This window comes from Anneissia japonica, unplaced genomic scaffold (assembly GCF_011630105.1).
Source record: "Anneissia japonica isolate Jap-2015-1 unplaced genomic scaffold, ASM1163010v1 scaffold287712_len2945570_cov188, whole genome shotgun sequence".
Taxonomy (NCBI): Eukaryota; Metazoa; Echinodermata; class Crinoidea; order Comatulida; family Comatulidae; genus Anneissia; species Anneissia japonica.
Genome location: NW_022704401.1, coordinates 1,097,905 through 1,119,383, shown reverse-complemented (window position 1 = coordinate 1,119,383; position 21,479 = coordinate 1,097,905). Strand labels below are relative to the sequence as shown.

Sequence of the window (21,479 nt, the reverse complement as noted above, 5' to 3'; positions counted from 1 at the left end):
AAAAATTATTTCCATACTTTGCTCCAGCAATTGGTCAACTATGGGGATTTTAATATATGGCAACAAATAAAAATCTGAATATAAATAATCATCCTAAAACATGGTGAATGATAGTAAAAATCTTTGAAATTGAAAAAGAAAAATAGTGTCTGGTACAAGAACTGAAAAATAAGTTGTTATGAATTTTGCATCTAGGCTAAGAAAAATTATTCACCAAGACATGAAAATTGCGATTTACATTTGTACTACCGACTAATACCGACTAAATAGAATAAAGACAGACGACATACATGGATCACTGCCAATAATGATGAATGGATTAAAAATGCTGTTACGTTAATATGCAACACCTCTATCTTTAAAAATATAATATTTTTTTCTGATCATGTGCTTAGATAGTTGATTAAATAAGCTCCTCAAATACCTAAAATGCCAGAGCTTCCTGGGTTGTCCGCCCTGATTACAAGTCTCATGTCTGCTGCATTTGTCACACCCTTCTTTTCCAATAAGAGTTTCTGTAATCTAATTTATAGTGTATTGTAATTTAATTTCTATGGCTGTATTTTGGGTATGTATGTTAGTTTAGTTAATTTGAATTTGTAATTAATTTATTAAATAATTAATTAATTAGTTAATTATTATATTATAAGCTTAAAATTTTTAGAAAACAAATTCCAATTTAAACTGCCCATTGTAGAATTTTCTGAAATTATGATCTTTCTTTAAACATTACTTTTGAAATATTTCTTTTAAATTATGAGATTTATTTTGTGGGCTACCTGAACTTTTGACTTCAATAAAGAGTTGTCCTGTAAATAAGAAAAAGAAACAGCAGATTGGGAATGGTTTTTTGACAATACCTATATTAAAAGAGCACATAAAAGTATGTTAACAGTGGCTTTATTTGGGGGAGGAAAAAAATGGAGAAAATTTCTTTATGGCTATTCAAAGAGCATAACTGTCTCTATGATTAAAAAACGGATGCAGATGATTTAATGAGAACAATTTAAAGTTATGATACATTTAGGATCATACTCGTCATTAGGTCACAATTAATTTCAAAGTGAACTTTATTCGTATTCGCCATGTACACGTTTCCTGCTAACTGTAAATAGTTCTGATTTTAAGTACAGTATTGGAATAATAGCGTGAAATCGCTGAAGTGTTGACTAGAAATCACCATTGATGGGGGAAAGGGGAATTGTGGAAATCCCTTGATTCACCATGTAGGAATTGAATTTGAAGTGCTTCCATGTTTCTGCCAATTGAACGTGAGAGAATGTGAGGATGAAGTTTGGAGTGAAGCCATGGAGCACCTGTGAACACTGAACTGCTGCCAACAGTGGAAGGAGAGGCCTAGTTCATTGCATGCTTGTAAAAAAAATTGAAGATTAGATAATGATTCACGTGGCATACTCTTCCCACTTTTACAAGCTAACCGGAAAATCAGACTCTAAAGACACAGATGTTAGCTTCCTGTGTGAGTCAATTTCACAGTAAAGAGGGAGGCTAGAATTTGAGGGACGAGGAACACAAAACAAAATAAACAGCGTAAAGCGGAACGCTCGTAGCATTGTGAATTGTTAGTGGTCGGACGCCCGTGAACATGGTACACATACGGTTGTTTGATTTTCATACGCAAAGCGCAAGTTTAGGACCGAGATATAGTAAGTAGTATTGTTAGAATAACACAGTATGTATGCAAGAAAGAATTAAAAGAATGAGTGAAAGAGGAGGAGAAATATGTTTGAAGTAAAAGGTTGCCAACAATGAGAGAGAGGAAGAGATAAACAACAAAGTCAGTTAAAGAATAAAATGAAATGTCAAAAGAATTAATGAAGTAGGCCTTCCTATGCTGTGGAATGTACAGAATCTAAAAGAAAGAGTTAGAAAATCTTATTCTGTAAAAAAATAATGAATAACAGATTAAAAACATTAGAAAAATTTCTTTAAATTGTAGAGTAATTTGTGGAATAATTGGGAAAATGGTTGAATAGGTGATAAATAGTAAAATAGTACAAGAAAAAGTTACATAATTTAAATAATAAATTAAGTATGCGAAGGAACAGAGTGAGTAAAAATAATGAATAAATGGAGGAAAACAATGAAGGTAAAATTAAAAAAAATAACTATTGTAATTATAAATGTCCATTTATTATTAGTACTGATATTACTAGTATTTCAGATAAAAACTATCATACCATTTTAACATTGCAAATTACATTTTACAATAAGTCTTTTGTCTTGCTTAAAGGATAACAATTTTTAAAATTTATACATCAAAGTGAAGAATGTTAATGTAATAGATTTTCACCTTTACTAATAGGTGTGTTAGTGTTATTTTTTTTTTGCTGAGTGATCACTACATAACTAACTGTCTGTGGGCAGTATATATTGATAGGTGCTTTCAGTTTTTCTTTATCTGATGAGATTGTTTTAAAAGTTAGATTGCTCTAGGAATGTCAGTTAATGAGAGATACAGTGATATCTCGCGTACAAGTTTTCATCAGTTGGATAATGTTGCACTTTGGTTTCAGACTGCAGTACAGTATGCTTTTTGATTATACGCAAGGTGAGGTTAATTTACAAATTCTTTGTTTAATTAATCATGAATAATTAAGTGATATAAATAAAGATAGCTAGTATATTTATTATCAATGAATTTATAGAAATATTTACAATGTAAATGAGGAAATTACTTTTCTTATTATTCTTCTATTATGACAAATTATAGAAAGGTTTTGTAAACAATTGATATAAATTTATATAGATTTATAACTATAGGATTGATTTTTTATTTAAATGTTTATTCATATTTTGTTTTAAACCTTTGTAAAATTTAATAAAATTATTAGATTTTTGTTACAATTCAAATATTTTGTTTTTGTAAATAATTATTGTCTGCGTTGGGTAAAAGACACAAGATATAAAATTTACTGTTTAACATGCCTACTTGGTATATTTAAGTTATTAGCTCTGAATTAGAAATTAGAGAAAATACTTATTTATAATTCATAAATATTAATGTTGCTATATTTTTCTAAGCATAGACACACAGATTCATTGGAAATCAATGTCAGAATTTTCTTAGTTAAAAAGTCTGTAACTTAGTAAAAATGTTATTGTTCTGATCTATGCCTTATTAAAAGTTGCTAACTTAGTTATTTTAATAATAAATTCAAGGTTAGCATTGATTTTTTAAGAATGAAGGTTATCCATCCAGGTTCTACATTAATAGTATATTGTTTTTTTGGAGAATTCTATTCTGTTAATGTTATCCTGTGAATTATTGAAAAAAAAAAAAAAAATTTTTTTTTTCAATATTTACTACAACAAATTTTATTTTCTGCTACTATGAGAATTTTTGCAATGCTATCTGTTGTGTGGGAACAAAAGCTATATATTTTTACAATATTTATAAATATGTTTATGAAATTCTAATATCATATCTTGAGGTATTTATATTCTGTATTATATTTTAATGTATTTTGGATGTTGCAAGCAAACACTTTCTCCAATATTGGACAGTTTTGTGTAACTAAGAGTATTAATACAAATACAAATTATTACAAATTTTACAAAATATATTTGCATATAATTAGTTATTGGATATTCTGTGTAAAGTTGATATATTAATTCTCAACCAACAACAACAGTTCTTTTCGGAACGATCTATGTGGTGTACTGCAAGCATTAAATAATATATATAGATTAGAAGTGATTAGGATTGTAGTTGTCCAAATCCAGAAAAATTGTTGTTTTCCAAACGTGAAAGATCGCTTGAAATCGACGCTGATTTAACAGTAGAATAAATCACTGGGTATAAATCAAATAGAAATAAAGATTGTAATTAAAATGGAGCTCTGGAAAAGTAGTGTTCTACAGTCTAAGGTACCATTATTAACAATTTGTGTGTTAAGATGGATGATTCAGCGCAAGCATTTTACAAAGTGTTTGCGAAGATGTTCATTTTTATAGTAAGTTTTTTATTCTAATTATGCTAGTTGTACTATGTATGATAAGGTCAGTTAAGGAGAAATTGAATAAAAATAAATGGGTAAATAATAGAAATATGTAAAATAATTATAGAAAGCATTTAATAATGAGGTGCATTGTTTCAATAGAGATATAATAATTACTGGTGAATGAGTCATATTTCAATTTTATTACTAATTTCTCTGAAATATTTTTGCCAGAAGTCTAATTTTTTTTCAAAACTTTCTTAATGTATCTGTGCTCATAAACTCTGGTAATTTTAAAGATTGTTTTGATAAAAATATATGAACATATAAACACTTTATGTTTGGTATCTTATCTCTAAATTTTACTGGAAGCAAAATTACACTAAAGGGAATAAACACAATTCTATAAATACGCAATTGCTTTCAAAGCTGTTGGGTTTATTCTAGAGGCAAACATATTAGATTTTTTAAAATGACCCAACTTTTAATAACAATTATCAACATCTTAGCATCTAAATTATACCCTGGGAAATTATAAAAAAGGTAAGAAGCACCCGGAGTGACGATCGCTGTTAATGGAAGACTGAGTAAGCAGTTGTTGACAAAGGAAGCGGTGTCTTGACTCACGGTGACACCTAGCGTGCTACGGGGCATTTCTAGTGTCGCCGCTTGCCTCATCCTATGAAGCCGATTAGCTCTAATTAGACATTCTCACCTGAACACCTTATCTAACCTTTGACGTGGCTTAGATATCATGATTTTCCAGAATTATCAACAAGTAACAGATTAAGAAAGTTATGAGTAACAAAACATTATCCAGAAGTAAATCAACTTTTCCCTCTACATCTAGGGATTAAAAATCGCAAATTATTTCACGCGTGGTGTGTTTTTTTTTTTCGTCGTACCAGCCTACGTGCCTCATTCCCAAATGTAGTAAATGTGTGATTCAAACTGGCATGGTCAGCGTTTGCACAGATGATATCTTATACAAATTTAATTAAACATGTTTGATGGCTGCAGGAGCTATGACAAAATTGACTCAAATTTCTGTTGGACATCATCACTCCCACGATTCTTCTTCATGGATAACGTAAGCATAACAGTTATGACATCATTGTGATTATGACAATGATTATAATTTGAAGTGATTTTAATCTCAAATCTCTCATTGTAATACAATTTTCCTTTCACTCGTAATAAATTCTATTTCTCTCATTGTAATAAAATTTCCCTTTTCCTACTGTAATAACTAATCAAAAGGCTAAGAGCACATTGCTGTCATGTGCAATATAACATAACATGTTAAATACAAACACCTTTCCAATCAGGGTACATAAAATGACGCTTAAGAAAATATTGAAAAAAAAAAATAATGAAAATCAGAAAATTTTATGTGATCCATCTTGACAGATACTCACGGCCATGCCAGCCCCAATTAATCCGTATTGAACATCTGTTTTCTTTTGAACCTCAATTCCTTTCAATATTGCACTTGATAAAAATGAGTTCGTATAACTATTCGATATTGATTTATAACAATCTATTAGTCAAAAGGTAAATCCAATCGATACCAATAAAACAGACTAAATATTACACGTTAATTAACTTAAATTATCTTCAACGATAGCATATTTATTATAATGCTTTAAGTCGCTATTTATCTTAGCTGAGGTGTACCAAATCCTAGTACTTACTTTATAATTAATTCTTGTATCTAGCTGTTAATAAAACAAACCCTTATACTTGACAAATGGATTTGGCAAGCTATGACAAATGATTGGACAATCCCATCGAGTATTGATTGATCCCCACTTAAACCTCCTTCGCAATTACTATCTTTTCGAACATTTAAACTCCACTTGACAATTGATTAAAATTCACACATGTAAACTTTGCGTGTTTGATAAACGTCTCGGAGGTAAATGATCGAGCACCCACTGAGTAGCGCTCACCTGTTTTGGGAACCAATCGAATTCATAATTGATCGAACCTGTCTGCCGTGAAAATGGATACCTTGAACATGATCAATCACGTGTAGAAATGATATGTCTAGCTCAGTCTAGCTTGGCACATGCTCTCTCTCCAGCTCCTTTGACATGCCTTGCTGAGCCCGGTGACAACATCAAACAATGATTTATTACGGAGCTCCCGCGAACCATCAGCGTTCTTTTGATGTATTGTTGAGCTGCGGCTAAACATCGCTTAGGTCTGATTAAGTAATAATTACCCTGGGTGGCATATGCACCTACTTCTCACTTCTGAATCTGGCAAAGATGTATCATTTTGACCAATCTAACATTTTTAGGGAGACAGTGTCAAGTTTAGACCTAAGTGTAGAAGATAAATTGTCACCAAAACTTTCGCTGGCAGGGTGATTTTTCATTGGTGATGTTTACTGCACCACACGCTTTGATGGGTGCTTGCCCAATCCAATGAGGTGTAATAAGTTAACGCACGACTACATCCCCTGCAAAATTTTTGTTCATGAACTTCATATTCTGTTATTGCGAGTTTTACATTGATTATGAATATTACTACTAGCTTCTCAAATTTATAAATGCCATATTTTGATGTAAGAGTGCTAAATATATAGAGCAATTTAGCAAGAATTTTTATAATTTTGTGGTTAATATTTTGTAAAAATTATAATACTGCATGCCTTGTGACATTGATTTTATATTTCTATTTTTCTCTTTTCATTTTGCATTATTAATTTCTAGATTAAAACAAATATATAAAAAATATATAAAATTATCATGTTTCTGTATTGTCTTGACTTTAAATAAATCAACATCAATTGTTTGATTTTACGAAAATGATTACATAAAATCCTGGATTGGAATTGGTATAACAAGGTTCATAATTCAATTGTAGTTCTCTGCATTAATGTGATAAATTGTTTAAAATGGAGTTTGTTGAAGCAGTTAATCAGGGCTATCTTCTAACATGTTCTACTTCTCATTCTAACCCTTTACCCCTGAAGGAGATGTATTGTTTTGCATTAGACATCTTTGTATTGAATGCTGTAGATTTTCATGGAAGAAGAATTAATGGTACACATTCATTCTAAGTAATTTATCCTTTATAGGTTGTCAGCATAGGTTTAGTGATTGCTATGTAATTCCCTTTTTCTTTTCTTTTTTATTTTTCAAGTTTAAAAGTTAATTGAAACATAATAGTCCTCATTCGGAATTACATTTATGACAATATTGAATTCGAAATAGCTAGAAATCATGATTCTACTATTTAATTATTTGTTTATTAGCTAATAAATTATGTTTGTTATGTCATGGAAAATGAAACAGACCAAAAGAAAAATAGCAATTTCCTGTATACAAGGCAGGCAGTACCAGGCCATATCCTAGCAACTTGCTACATCCTAGCAACGTCCAGTATCCTGACTACTTACCATATGTGGCAAAGTCAAGCCAAACCAGTCACTGATTGCAAATCCGGTTTCAGAGATAATGGCCAAAACATGCTGGAATGTCAACATTTTTAAAATCTATTTTATTACACTAAACTAACCTTTATATATTTATATTTTTCCTATTTTCAATGTTAAAATAACAATTTTTACCGATTTGGTAATGGTTTCTGCATGAGAAATGCCCAAAATCATAAACTTTGAAGGCTGATTTCTCAAATATTATTCTTTTTTTACAGTTGTATGTTTTAACTCCTGTAACTTCATAACGAAATGTTGGATTTAAATGATTCTTTTGCCATTTTATAGCTCTCATTTTACTATTTAAGTGACTGGTTTGGCTTGTCTTTGCCACATATACATTAGTAGCTTAGCAACTTCTTATAAGCATGTTCCAGGTACTTGCTATTATCCTAGCAACTTGTAGTAGTTGACCTACTTGACATACCTGGAACATGCCAGATTTCAGCTACTTTCATACAGTATCCATACTGGTCATATATCTTTACTTCTTACTATACGGTAACCTAGAAACAAGCTGTTGCCATTCCCTAAGTACTCATACTGTGTTATCAATATAGAAGTGCTCATCGTATACTGTTAAACCTCGAATAAAAGCCCCATGGGCTTAATCTTCAGCAAAAGTCCATCTCGAAAAAAGCCCCTTTTCATTTCAGAGTGCGAAATTGCGAAAAGAAGCCCATCTAGAATGAACCCATGGACTTTTAATCAAGATAATGGGCTTCTTTTGTGCCCTAGCATGGTAAAAATTTTAAAAACATTAAACAGAATTTCGAATTCCATAGTTGTAAAATGCGGTATAGTAGCAATCCTAAAGTTTACACTTACAGCATTCTTTTTGAAAAGAAGGCTTTCTTTTTAGTTTCCAAAAGTAATCCTGAAAAGAAGCCCATTTCGAAAAGATGCCCATCCAAGGATCCTAAAAAAGAGAAGCACAGGGCTTCTATTTGAGGTTTTACAGTATTGTAACTGTACTGATAAACATACCATACACTATTTTACTTATGTTCTGATATAGGAAGGGGTTCATACAGTTACTACTTTTGTTGATAATTATGTATACCATTAGTTACGGTAATCACAAAGAAGTTTACTTTTGGAAATCACTCTATTCCACCTAATTCCCTTAACTCTGCTACCATATTTTGTATACATACTTCTACCTCTATTTTGGATTATCTCGGTGTTTTTTTTTGTGTGTGTGTGTTTTCAATATTCACTGAATATAATAATCCAAACTATTTCCATTGTAACAAAATGTTAGTGATAATGTTTCATCAATTTGTTTCTTTGTTTTTTAGGGGACCGCCCACACAAATGTCATGTGTGTGGGTTTGCTTTTTCACAAAAAGGTAATTTGACGAGGCACATAAAAACTCACTCGGAAGAAAAACCATACAAGTGTCACTTATGTCCCTATGGGGCTCGACGACGTGATGCGTTAATGGCTCACGTACAGACTCATTCTAGTGACAAAACGCATATTTGCATATGGTGCGGTTTGGCATACAAGCAGAAAGCATCATTGCGAGACCACATGAAGAAGTGTCCCTCTAGAGACCAGATGGCCTCGCCCCTTTCCCTACAAACTGAACCCACAATGCCGCCAATTTACTACGACGAAACTCATCTAGATCGAAATAACACCCACTATGTGGGGTACCGAATCCCAGACCAGCATGTGATCAATGACGTTGATCATCTTACAAACTCAGAACGTGAGCACTCAAAAAGGAAAAGCTCCACCCCGGTTCGTAACCCCGGTGAGTAATGATTACACAACAAGCAATCATATCCAATTGTTTTGTCAATCGTAATTGTAGCAGCAAGCTATCTATCAGTGTCACTCTTCTCATTGCCATTGACATATTTTTTTGACAAATACAGGTAGGCATATAACAGAACACTCCCAATTTCTGTTTTGTACATGCATGTTAGTAGTCATTCACATTTCTAAGCTCCTCTTTATAATTTAAATACATATTTTAAATTATTTATAATTCAGAATTACATTAATTTGAAATTGTATCCTTATATGTTGAAATGGATTGGAGTCAATACTTGGTGATTAAATTGCATACATTTAGTCTCAAGATCCTAGGTTCAAAGCACTTAAAAAAAGATTTTTTTTTTCTCGCGGCTATTCCCTTGATGAAACTTAGTTTTAAAGCATCGTATAGTTTTATCCTGTTAATAGCGAACAATTCCATAGTGAATCGGAAATTTTTTAAATATACTATTAAAAAAATAAATAAATAAAAATTCCAAATTTTCCTTAATCAAATTGGGAATTTAAAATTGTTAATTTTCACTTCCAAATGATAAACATCTTAATTAGTATTGAAGCAGCATTTTGGTCCAACTTTGTTGACATCACCGTTACTAATCACAATTTGACGCAGTCATGCTGAACCACTATCATCTTTACCCACTTAGTAGCAAATTAACAAGCAACACAGTCAAATTAATAAAAGTCAACTGATTCTCAATTGTGCTCAACTCTATTTTTCTTCCTTTTTGAAGTGAATATTTTTAAAAGCCATTCAAAGTAATTGAAGTCAGAGGTTAAAGATTAATTTAAGGTCATCCTACGTGTACGCACCACAGTTTATTGCTGTCTCGGAGACAGATTAAGAGAGAACTTTCAAAACTACGTCTGTACGTCCCACGTTACTGTCAATAACAATTATGCATCTATAAATTAATTAAGCAATTTTGTAGTAAATTAAAAGCTGATATTTAGATCTAATTAGGATTAACAAGTGAAAACATGGGGATAATTAGAAACTATGAACTTAACTCATAAACAATTCATAAAAACAGAAATTTTTCTTAATAAACGATGTAACAGGTTGGCCGGTGTGAGAGTCGTTGCGATAGCACCCATGTCTAGCCTACTAACAATTTTGATTAAAGACTTCCAGTATTTTCTAAATTTCGCTGCGACCTAAATTCATTTTCGGTGCAGATAAAACAACATCCTGAGTAGTTGTGTAGTTTAGGATGTGAATATATAGTACACTGCATAAGACTTGTTTGCCAAACTCTGACCGACATGCAGGTCTAAAAACGAGTAGACAAAACCTCATCAAATGAAACGTGTGTTCTTGCCCCGAATAGATGCTGCCAAGATGTTTAAAATGGAGGAAGATGTACATACGGAGGAGAAACACCACCCAGAAAATGGGACCAGTAACGAGAAGGATGCCCAGCCAGACAGTAACTCACAAAAGGTAAGTGGATCTATCACATTAAAAACGGTCATTGATCAGAAATGTGCCGTGTAGCCCGTAATAGCGTAGTAATAGAGTAAAGAGGATTATGGGGAAGAGCAATAGATCGTTTTAACTACTATATTACAAGTAGCTTTAATGATTCTAGGGTTTTATATATAACAACCTATCAAGAATGATCCATCTGTGCTTTTTTTAATGTTAGGTGACATATCTATACCTAAGTTCACATACTGAATGTACATATCAAAAAACCAAGGTATTCATTACGGAATCATGTTCTATGTGAAATTAAAATGTGTTTTATTCAATAATTTATTTTTGTAAATAAAAGCGCAAGCTAATGGCAAAACTCATTGTAAATTGAGGATATACGATAGTATATTAAATTTTACAACACTTGCAATGCTTCTTATCTGAAGATTTTTCAGATGTATTTTTTTAAATCGCAGAGACTACGGCTTTCAGCTGTCGTAGTTTCGTGGATCAGGAATTTCCATTTGTTAGGAGAATTCAGTTTGTGGAATCGATTTGACCACTCATTTGATAGATTTTGAAACCAGTCGATTAATCCTTAAACTTGTGGATTGATTTTCCTAAGTGACATCGTTTGCTTTCAAATTTAAAATCTTAACGCTTGATTGATTATTAATCCGAACAATTTCAGGATGGCTTGATTGATTGATTGAGAAATTGACATATTGATTGACACACAGACATGCATCGATTTCTTGATCACTGCCAAGAACATCAATTGTCAGCATCCAGATTTTCTTGTTGAATTTGTGATTTCCCTGAATTTTAAAGCTAAACATAAAGACCAAATATTTCTAAAACTAAATTATAATGTTGGATGTAATTATGTATACATGATTTTTATTTGTATAGTTTCATGTTACTTCATCACATTTGCAAAATGGTATACCTCATTGGCTTCTTATGTTTATAAACTCATTGCATACATTATTTCCTGTGATTAATAACATTGATAATAGTATTTATTTGGCATTCCTTAAAATTTGCCAGGAAAGGGAGTCGGAAATTAACATAAACTAACAACTGCAAATTGTCCTCCTTAGAGAGGTGTGTACATGTTCAACATGGCTTTTGTTTACACACTACCCTGTAATTGTTTGTGTGTATGATTATAAAATCACATTCCTACCAAAAAGTTGTGAATACACACTTACATAATATAAATCTATATTAATTAATGAAAAACATTATTTCTATACTTGATTGGATTTTTGCATATAGACATTTTTAATACTTTAATATGCATAATTTATTAAATTACTTTATTGTTTGTACACATTCTTATTATTTGAGGGTGTGTTCACAATTATATTTGAGTGTGTTCACTTTAATATTTGAGTTTGTGACCATATTCATATATTGTATTTTACATTTAATCAATCCAAGACATCAGTTCTCAGCATTCATATATAATTGTGTTCACATTTATAATACTTGCTTTTGTGTATCTTTTTTGCATATTATAATTTACTTGATAATATGTGTACACATTCTCTTGGGTATAAATACTAATTAAAAAATATAAACATTAATTTTTTTAAACTTTTTACTAATGTTTTATCAGGAGTTACCATGCATGGGTTTATGGTCACATGGGCCATTTTTCTATGGATGACTGACTACAGTTCTGATGGATAGCTGGAAGAAATAATTATGAAATTTTAGGATGGAAGTAAAATAAAGTTAGCCTAGGAAATCTTGGGGTTTTTTTGGATGGATAAGGTAGTCTGGGGAATCTTGAGTGTTGTGCATTAAACACCCCTGTCACATGCTGAAAAGCTGGTTCCAATTTAATTTTATGTGCCAAAAATTAAACTATTGATCTAGGCATTATATAATTATATCCACAACGAGGAATATCCTGACAGGATCCAGAAATATGATTAGTTGAAAAGTTTTTAGACTTTTTATGATTGCCAGAAGCAAGGTAGCTGTAGCAACATTTGTCCCAGCGGAGTTGCAGGTTGATCCAGAGGAAGACTCAAGTCTTGTTTGTTTAGTTTAGCCCGCAGTGCAACCGTGATCAGTGGTTATTTTCTGTCACCATTCAAGCTACTCTCGATAAGTTAAGCCTAGAGCAGAAAACTTGTTAGGTTCAAAACATTTTTGATAGCTTCATGATATTTTAATAAGTATTGCATATTTATGCCCCAGAGGTTTGTCTTAAATATATTTAAATTTTATTTTCAAGATCCACCCACCATTTAGGATGCTGATACTTTATAAGAGGATACATTTAACATAACAACATGTCATGTAAGGGAGAATAATTTTATCAAGACTTTTATTAGATTAACTGTTTATTTTTCAGTCTATATTTGGATAAGTAAATATGGTTTAATTACATTTGAATTTACATTACGGCTTAAGAAAAGTATGAGAATCTTATGTTTTTAAGAACAACAAGTAACAAAAAGAACAAAAACCTATTTCTAGGTTAATTGAGACTTCTAAAAATGGGGAATCATCACTTCATACATTGTCTACAATAATTTTTTAGATTGTGCATTTATTGAAATATTTCTGAAAACAATACCGTATATAACAAATGATCAAATCTTTATATCATTTGAATTAATTTAAACTTACAGACGATTTGAAATAAAATTTCAAACAAGCAAATTCAAATCGTAATGGAAAGTGAAACAATAAGTTACTTGGAAGGTTCTTAATTATGTAAATGTGAATTTCCTTTCATGGAAACCATCCAAGTTTGAATCCTGGCTGGGAAAATGGAATTTTTCTAAATAGCAACATTTCAAGTATTGTTTTTCAACAACATCCAACAAAGAGTTGGCTTGGAAATTACAGAATCAAAAACAAACCATGCTGAAATTGCTGTGTGCTAAAATTGTTAATTTTATTTTTGTTATCATTGAACCCTTGATTCTCTGATTGCAAGGCTGGTATTTATTTTTAGCCACAAGTAAGGAAAACAAATTTGTAAATAATTGGGAGTTTATTATCATTTCTTTAAGTAAAAATAAATTGTAAATTAGTTTTTTTTTTTATTTAAATGAAAAGTGTTTAACAATTATTATGTTTGTTTAGACCTCATTAGTTTTTGGAAGTACAGAGAATTTAAAGAGGAATTTTAAACATTAGTTCTTACAGCTAGTCTATTAAACACACAACACCTTTTAACTATCCAACCGTTATCCATACTTGTATAATCTCTTTTAATTTGACAAAGTATCTTCCTCTTGTATATCGCTTGCTGTCCTTGCTCCAGCAGGGTGAATACATTTGAATTAATTTAAACTTACAGACGATTTGAAATAAAATTTCAAACAAGCAAATTCAAATCGTAATGGAAAGTGAAACAATAAGTTACTTGGAAGGTTCTTAATTATGTAAATGTGAATTTCCTTTCATGGAAACCATCCAAGTTTGAATCCTGGCTGGGAAAATGGAATTTTTCTAAATAGCAACATTTCAAGTATTGTTTTTCAACAACATCCAACAAAGAGTTGGCTTGGAAATTACAGAATCAAAAACAAACCATGCTGAAATTGCTGTGTGCTAAAATTATTAATTTTATTTTTGTTATCATTGAACCCTTGATTCTCTGATTGCAAGGCTGGTATTTATTTTTAGCCACAAGTAAGGAAAACAAATTTGTAAATAATTGGGAGTTTATTATCATTTCTTTAAGTAAAAATAAATTATAAATTAGTTTTTTTTTTTATTTAAATGAAAAGTGTTTTAACAATTATTATGTTTGTTTAGACCTCATTAGTTTTTGGAAGTACAGAGAATTTAAAGAGGAATTTTAAACATTAGTTCTTACAGCTAGTCTATTAAACACCTTTTAACTATCCAACCGTTATCCATACTTGTATAATCTCTTTTAATTTGACAAAGTATCTTCCTCTTGTATAGCGCTTGCTGTCCTTGCTCCAGCAGGGTGAATAACCTGCTACAGACTGTTAACTACAAATAAACTATTCACAACTAATACTCTTGTGAAGCTTGTTTTACAGAGATCCCATGGGACGCCAATCCTTGCACCCTACTGACAGCAAGGTCTCGCTGTGCTTAATCAAATATCTCCAGCAACAGTCAGCAAAAATCATAAAGCAAAAAAAAAAAAAAAAACACTCCTACACACCTTACATCATCGGAGTCGTTGGATCATTTGTTGTGATAATTGAGACACTTCACAATCACTTTACTCTAACACCCTCAGTGGCCTTAGCACCTGTTGTATCCCTAATCAAGTTGTAGTAACTTGTGTGTTGTCAAAATCTTGTGACACCAACTTTGGTGCAGCTCAAACGAAAAACACCGAACAGTTATTCCATCCGCGCTTGTTTTTTGTCAGGATTAATATTGTGAAAATAACCAGAGCCCGGTGTTGACTCAGACCTCTGGTTTTTCTTTGTACTATTCCGGGCAACACCTTCCCGGAGTCCTTCAAAAGGCTGGGTAAATGTTCTCTGAATACAGGTGGTTATATATTCCAAGTTTTGTATTTTTCCCTTCCTAGAGGAATTGAACTTGTTCTGGTTGGTAGTAATTTTTGCCAAGGAAAGTGATAAGGCAGAAAACACATTAACACTTACAGGCGCTACACAGCTAGTAGTATACAGTGAACTTAATTGTTATAATCATCATGTTTCATCTATAAAAAAAAAAAAAAATCTAGGCCATAAAGGCTATAAAGTAAATTGATTTATAATTGTTATGCTTTAGTTTAGTAGTAAAATAATTGTTTAGGGATTAAAATATTTTCTAATAAAAAATGACGCAATTTCATTTGAGCTCGGGAAAAAAATATATATATATTCTGGGAATATGTGATTGAGAAGTACTCTTGATTATTCTTCCATACTAATTTTAACATTACACGCCTCATATTTTCACATTACACATGCACAAATCAAATGTAAACATCACACATGTACACATCACACATGCATTCAGCAAACATGTGTATTACACATGCATACATCATAAATGCACAAGCACATGTATACTATACATCACACATCACATGCATTTATCACACATGCATGCATGCATCACCACACATGTACATTAAACAATACATGCATCACACATGTATAGATAGCACATGTATACTGTACATCACACATCACATGCATTTATCACACATGCATGCATGCATCACCACACATGTACATTAAACAATACATGCATCACACATGTATAGATAGCACATGTATACTGTACATCACACATGCACACATCACAGATGCACACATCACATATGCATGCATCACACGTGTATACATCACACTTGCACACATAGCACTTGTATACTATAAATTACACATGCACACATCACACATACATGCATCACACTTGTATACATCACATTTGCACACATAACACATGCATACTGTACATCACATATGCATACACATCACATACTGTATGCATACATATCACACATGCATGCATCACACATTTACACATGCATACTATATATTCTACATGCACACATAACATATGCATACATCACACTTACAAACATCACACATGCGTCTATCACAAATATGTCTATCACAAATACGTATATCACACATACGTATATCATACATAGTAAATAGTAATACGCACAGATCAAAGTTGTATATTTGCGGTAACTTTTAATAGTAAATAAAAACAAACATAATACTCATTTTATATTTAAATATATTTATACACTACTTGTATTATTTTTCTGTGTGTGTGTACGTATATTTTATATAATGCAGTGTGGAATATATATATGTATGTATGGAATATTAATTAGAACGTATAGATATTCGTTTGAACTGTCAGTATAGTTATTGAGCATAAACTGAGATCTGCAATCACAAGTTTAGAAGTTCATACTTATGGATATGATTAAACTTCTCCTGGATTGGAGTGACTTGTTCCCTTGTGATCACCAAAAACGAAAGTTAATGTTTACAGGCATAATTATTCCTTATTAACAGCCTTGCTCACTTCGTCTCTGTTGATGTAGCAGATCATAAAACGTGCAGATTTTTTAGAATAGGATTTAGTGTCATTTTTATAAAAATTCAATAACTAATGAGTAGGCTTATGGGTCTGCAAAGCCAATTTAGCATTCTGCACAATTTATTTTTTTTCTAACAATATGAATCTTGAGGTTAATGTGATGAGATTGAATTTTACTGCAATTTAATAAGTCTGCTTTTTATATTTTCCTTCGATTTATGAAATTACAAATTTTCATTAATTGTTAGGAATATTATTTTTACTAATATAATTATTTTTGTAATGATGACTAGAGGAAATTATTAAAAAATCTATACATCTTGTATCCCTTGGCAAAATGTGCGGTATAAATTTGTGTAGGCCTATTAACTTTGTAGACATTGATATTTTAGAATATTATACTTAATTTAAATACTTTATTTTGCATTTTTTATGATTTTATTTTTTAAAACCAAATAAATTCAAATCAACTCAAGCTGTCATAATCAACAATATTAAAAATATATTTTACCATGATTATACATTTATTTTTCTTATATAGTTTTTATCATTGTCATTATTATTATAAAGTTATTCTTTATTCTTTCCCTTTGTCACTATTTTTTTTAATTATTTATTTCTGTTTTTGTAAGGTAGGCATTTTTATGTCAATTAATAATATTTTTATGTCAGAATTACTGAAATTGATATGCTTTCTGTGTCTTTCAATCGTTCATTTGAAATTGTGGTAGTTCTGTAATTGCTGTTATTAAATTATATATATATAATATATATTATTTTACTTTGGTTATTCTTTTTTTTTATAAAACAAAAATTGTAGATGATATAAAGAGGATTACTATATTGACAAAGTATAGATATCTTTTGTTGGAATGAATAAATTAACTAGTTTTAAGGAAAATTCAAGTCATAAAACTTTTGATACACCATGTGTAAAAATATGGTTTTTATTTTTACAATGATGTAACAAAAGTTTCATGGTTTTGTTAATAATATTTAGTCCTTAATGTGATGGCACTTGCAGTGACACAGCACTGATTTCATGAGTGGATCACAATAATTCAAAAGAAAATTCAAAACTTAAAATCAAATTAATCAGTATATCAACAAATTGATCAATAATGTCATTGGACAAATAAATGAATCCATGTAAGAAAAAAAATACTACTGTAGTCCAGGTATGGAGAAATTAGTGAATATGTTAAAATTAGTGGATTAAAAAATATGAATCCATGTATGGATAATGGAATTAGTCCGGTATCGACAAGTGAATTAATGTATGAATTTGCAAATGAATGGAAATTAATAAATGTATGAATGAACACTAATTATGATGATGAATGGACAAATGAATAGGTGTTTGTTTAAGATTAGATTTTTTATTTCCTAATATTTTACATGCACAGTGTACAATGGGGAACATTAGCACAGGACTCCTTGGACAAGTTTTTGCTTTTATGGAGGATTTAACTCAAGACTCTAGATGTACAAATGAACAAATGAACAAATGTATGAATGGACAAATATATGAATGAGCAAATGAATAAATGTATGAAGAAACAAATGAATAACTATATGCAAAATAAGTCCCACTTACTATTATTATTATGAATGAATGGACAAATGAATGAATTTATGCAAGTAGATATAAATATATACAGTGAGTAGATACAAAAATTCCAATTCCACATGCATGGGCAAGTATTTAGGTGCCCAAAGTCAGCTCGGGCTCCAGGGCTGTGTAGCTATCAGGCAAGCATTGGTGGTATTCATGTATTGTCTGGTAGTGAAAGAAACTAACTGACCCACAAACTCCAATTCCACATGCATGGGCAAGTATTTAGGTGCCCAAAGTCAGCCCGTGCTCCAGAGCTGTGTAGCTATCAGGCAAGCATTGGTAGTATTCATGTATTGTCAGGTAGTGAAAGAAACTAACTGACCCACAAATTCCAATTCCACATGCATGGGCAAGTATTTAGGTGCCCAAAGTCAGCCCTGCTCCAGGGCTGTGTAGCTATCAGGCAAGCATTGGTAGTATTCATGTATAGTCTAGTAGTGAAAGAAACTAACTGACCCACGTAAACAAGGCTAGAACTCAACTTTAATCATAGCTTGGTTTTCTCTCATGCCCTAGAAATATTTCATATATGTAATGCCTTAGGGAAGACATGTAGATTTATTAATGAAAACACGCAAACTACTCAGAACATGGATGTGTTTGTAGGTATGTAACCAGTTGATAGACGACAGTATCTAGTTTTTTAGTGCATATTTGTTGTTGTTGGGGTGTTTGAATATTTGCTATAGCCTATGTATTTTAAACTTTCTTAGGTCTTAAACAAATTTTGTTATAAGAAGATTTTGTATTTTTATGAAAATACTATGTTATTCTGTTGATAAATTGTTAGTACAAGTATAGTAATATAAACATGTTATTGGAACTTTTAGAAAACTTTTGGGAACTAAGTAAAGTTTTGGATTCAAAGACTTCGTCTGTCAGTCAATTAATCAATCATTCAGTCAAGTTACAAAGTAATTATTGGAAATCATGTTAATTTATGAAGTTGATAAATTATTAGTAAATGTACTAGTTACATAGTAATACAAACAACTACTGAAACTAATTAGTAAGCAAAGAAACTAATTGGTAAGGTTATGGATTCATAGATTTAATCAGTTAATCAATCAGTCACATTTATAAAGTAAATTTATGGCGTCAAAAAATTCAATCAATCATTCAATCGGTCAAAGTATTTCACTATTACATTAATCATTAATAATTTTCTATTTATTGTCAATTAATTTTTTCTATTTGATAACCCTTCACTGCTGATTTTTTTTTTTGTATTTTTAGAACAGTTTTTTGCTGTTGATATATTTACAAATTACTTTATCATGTGATCATGTGGAATATACTATTTAGAAATATTACTGCAGGCCTACATCTTTTATAACATATTGATATATTTTGATAATTATGACCAAATTTCCAATCTGTATTTTACAATAGATAGTTCTGGTTTAATTTTAGCTCAATTTTGATACATTTTCGAAACAGATTGAGTTTGTTTTAAGCCAAATATTAGCAAAATCTTGACTTTTTATAACCAATTTTAGTTATAAAACATTTTATATTCTTGATATGAATTTACATTCAGGAACTTTATGAAAATTACCAGTTGAGTTATTTCTAATTATGTTGGTGATTATTTTCAGTAGATCGTTTTTATTTTTGTCTATTTCAAATCCTAGGCCTATGACATGCACCATGCACAGCACCTTCTTCCTTTTCTCCCCTTGGGAAATAGCCTTCCCTCGACCTAGTACTACTACACTGTAGCCTACTAGCATACCGTTTGCTGGGCTAGCTCTTGCCTGCACAGTTGATAATAATATGATTATTACTAGAGCTATGTTTAGCTGTTTAATATTTGCCTAGATAAAATGTATAAAAGTCAATTTATATTGTATAATATTAACATTTTTCTTACCTATAAGAAGTCTTTAAAATTGGTTTAACAAAATATAAACTCCAATTAATCATCCTCCATGTAATTAAGTCTTCTGTCAGCTACAGACTTTCAACCAATCAGAGAGCTGAATTTTGAAGTTCAAAATAATATTAAAAACTTTACAGGAATGTAATGCCTACAATTTCTCCACCGAAATGTGAACTGATCTTTTTACAACTTAGTAAACTTTACTTAAACAAAATTATTTGATATATTGTTTTTTATTATTAATTTGACTATGATGTATCATTGTTGGAAAGATTATTACTTAAGGTGAAAATGATAAATAATGATTATAATTATTGTGGCAATCAGCTCTTATAATAATGAAAATTAATATCCAAGCCAATATATATCGGAATAGCACTGTACATAAAAATAATAAAGGATTTGAAGACTTTCCTGCGCCCTACGGAGACAGCCATCTCTCGTCTGCATCACCTTTTTCCGCCACAACTTTGACATTCTGTGAATTGCTTAAGGCCACTTACCTTTCAAATCAAACTCTACCTTTGTGTTTGTCATCTTGTTATCCTTACAGTTGATATTTTGTTTTTATAGTATTTTTTATTATGATAATTTAATAATCTATAACATCCACATTATAAATCTAGATGCCTCAAAAGTAGTATTAAAAGGTATTAATAAATATTACCTTCATTATATATTATTAAATATCATATTATTGGTGTCTTTTTGTAACATTAAACATTTCTATTGGACATATATTTATTATTATTTATTAGTTAAATTGCTAGTCGTTATTAAAAAATAATGTAATATTCTTATTAAATATTATTGTTAGTAAATATTGTTGTTATTATTATATGTGTATTTTTTATATATTTTTTTGTTTGATTATTTCATTTAATCTAAATTAATTTATATTACTATTAATTTAGTTTGTTCCATTCCATCTTTTGTTTTGTTTTGCTGTATGTATTGAGGGTCCCTAATAATCAGATTCGGCTGGATGAACTACCACCCTTAAAGATTGTTAAAATAAGTAAGCATTTATATTAGTAATCAATTATTACACAATATTTATTTTATATTACCAGTAATAAACCTTATTAATAGTGTTGTTATTATTTTTTTTATTAAACAATAATTATTATGTGTACATTGCTATATGTACTTGCTTAAAAATATCCAAGGGATAGTATACAGTTGGCTGTACTATGAGAAACAAAGATTTCATTATTCAAATATTTGCTATAATGGTTTATGTATTTGAGTGATAAAAATGGGAAAATGTGGACGGGACCTCAGCCTAGTCTCAGTTGGTCTGCTAGCAGTTGCCCTCACTATGAAG

General features: G+C 30.6%; 1 protein-coding gene across 4 annotated transcripts in view; it reads left to right on the top strand.

Annotated features, from left to right (window-relative positions):
- The window catches only part of LOC117104640 (zinc finger protein Helios-like), a 60,259-nt gene that overhangs the window by 32,649 nt on the left and 6,131 nt on the right, over window positions 1-21,479 (top strand). For all 4 annotated transcript variants that reach the window (XM_033245518.1, XM_033245517.1, XM_033245515.1 and 1 more), the window contains 2 exons: window positions 8,712-9,173; window positions 10,531-10,643. In XM_033245518.1, the coding sequence (XP_033101409.1) occupies window positions 8,712-9,173; window positions 10,531-10,643 (575 nt within the window). The remainder of the gene's footprint in view (window positions 1-8,711; window positions 9,174-10,530; window positions 10,644-21,479) is intronic.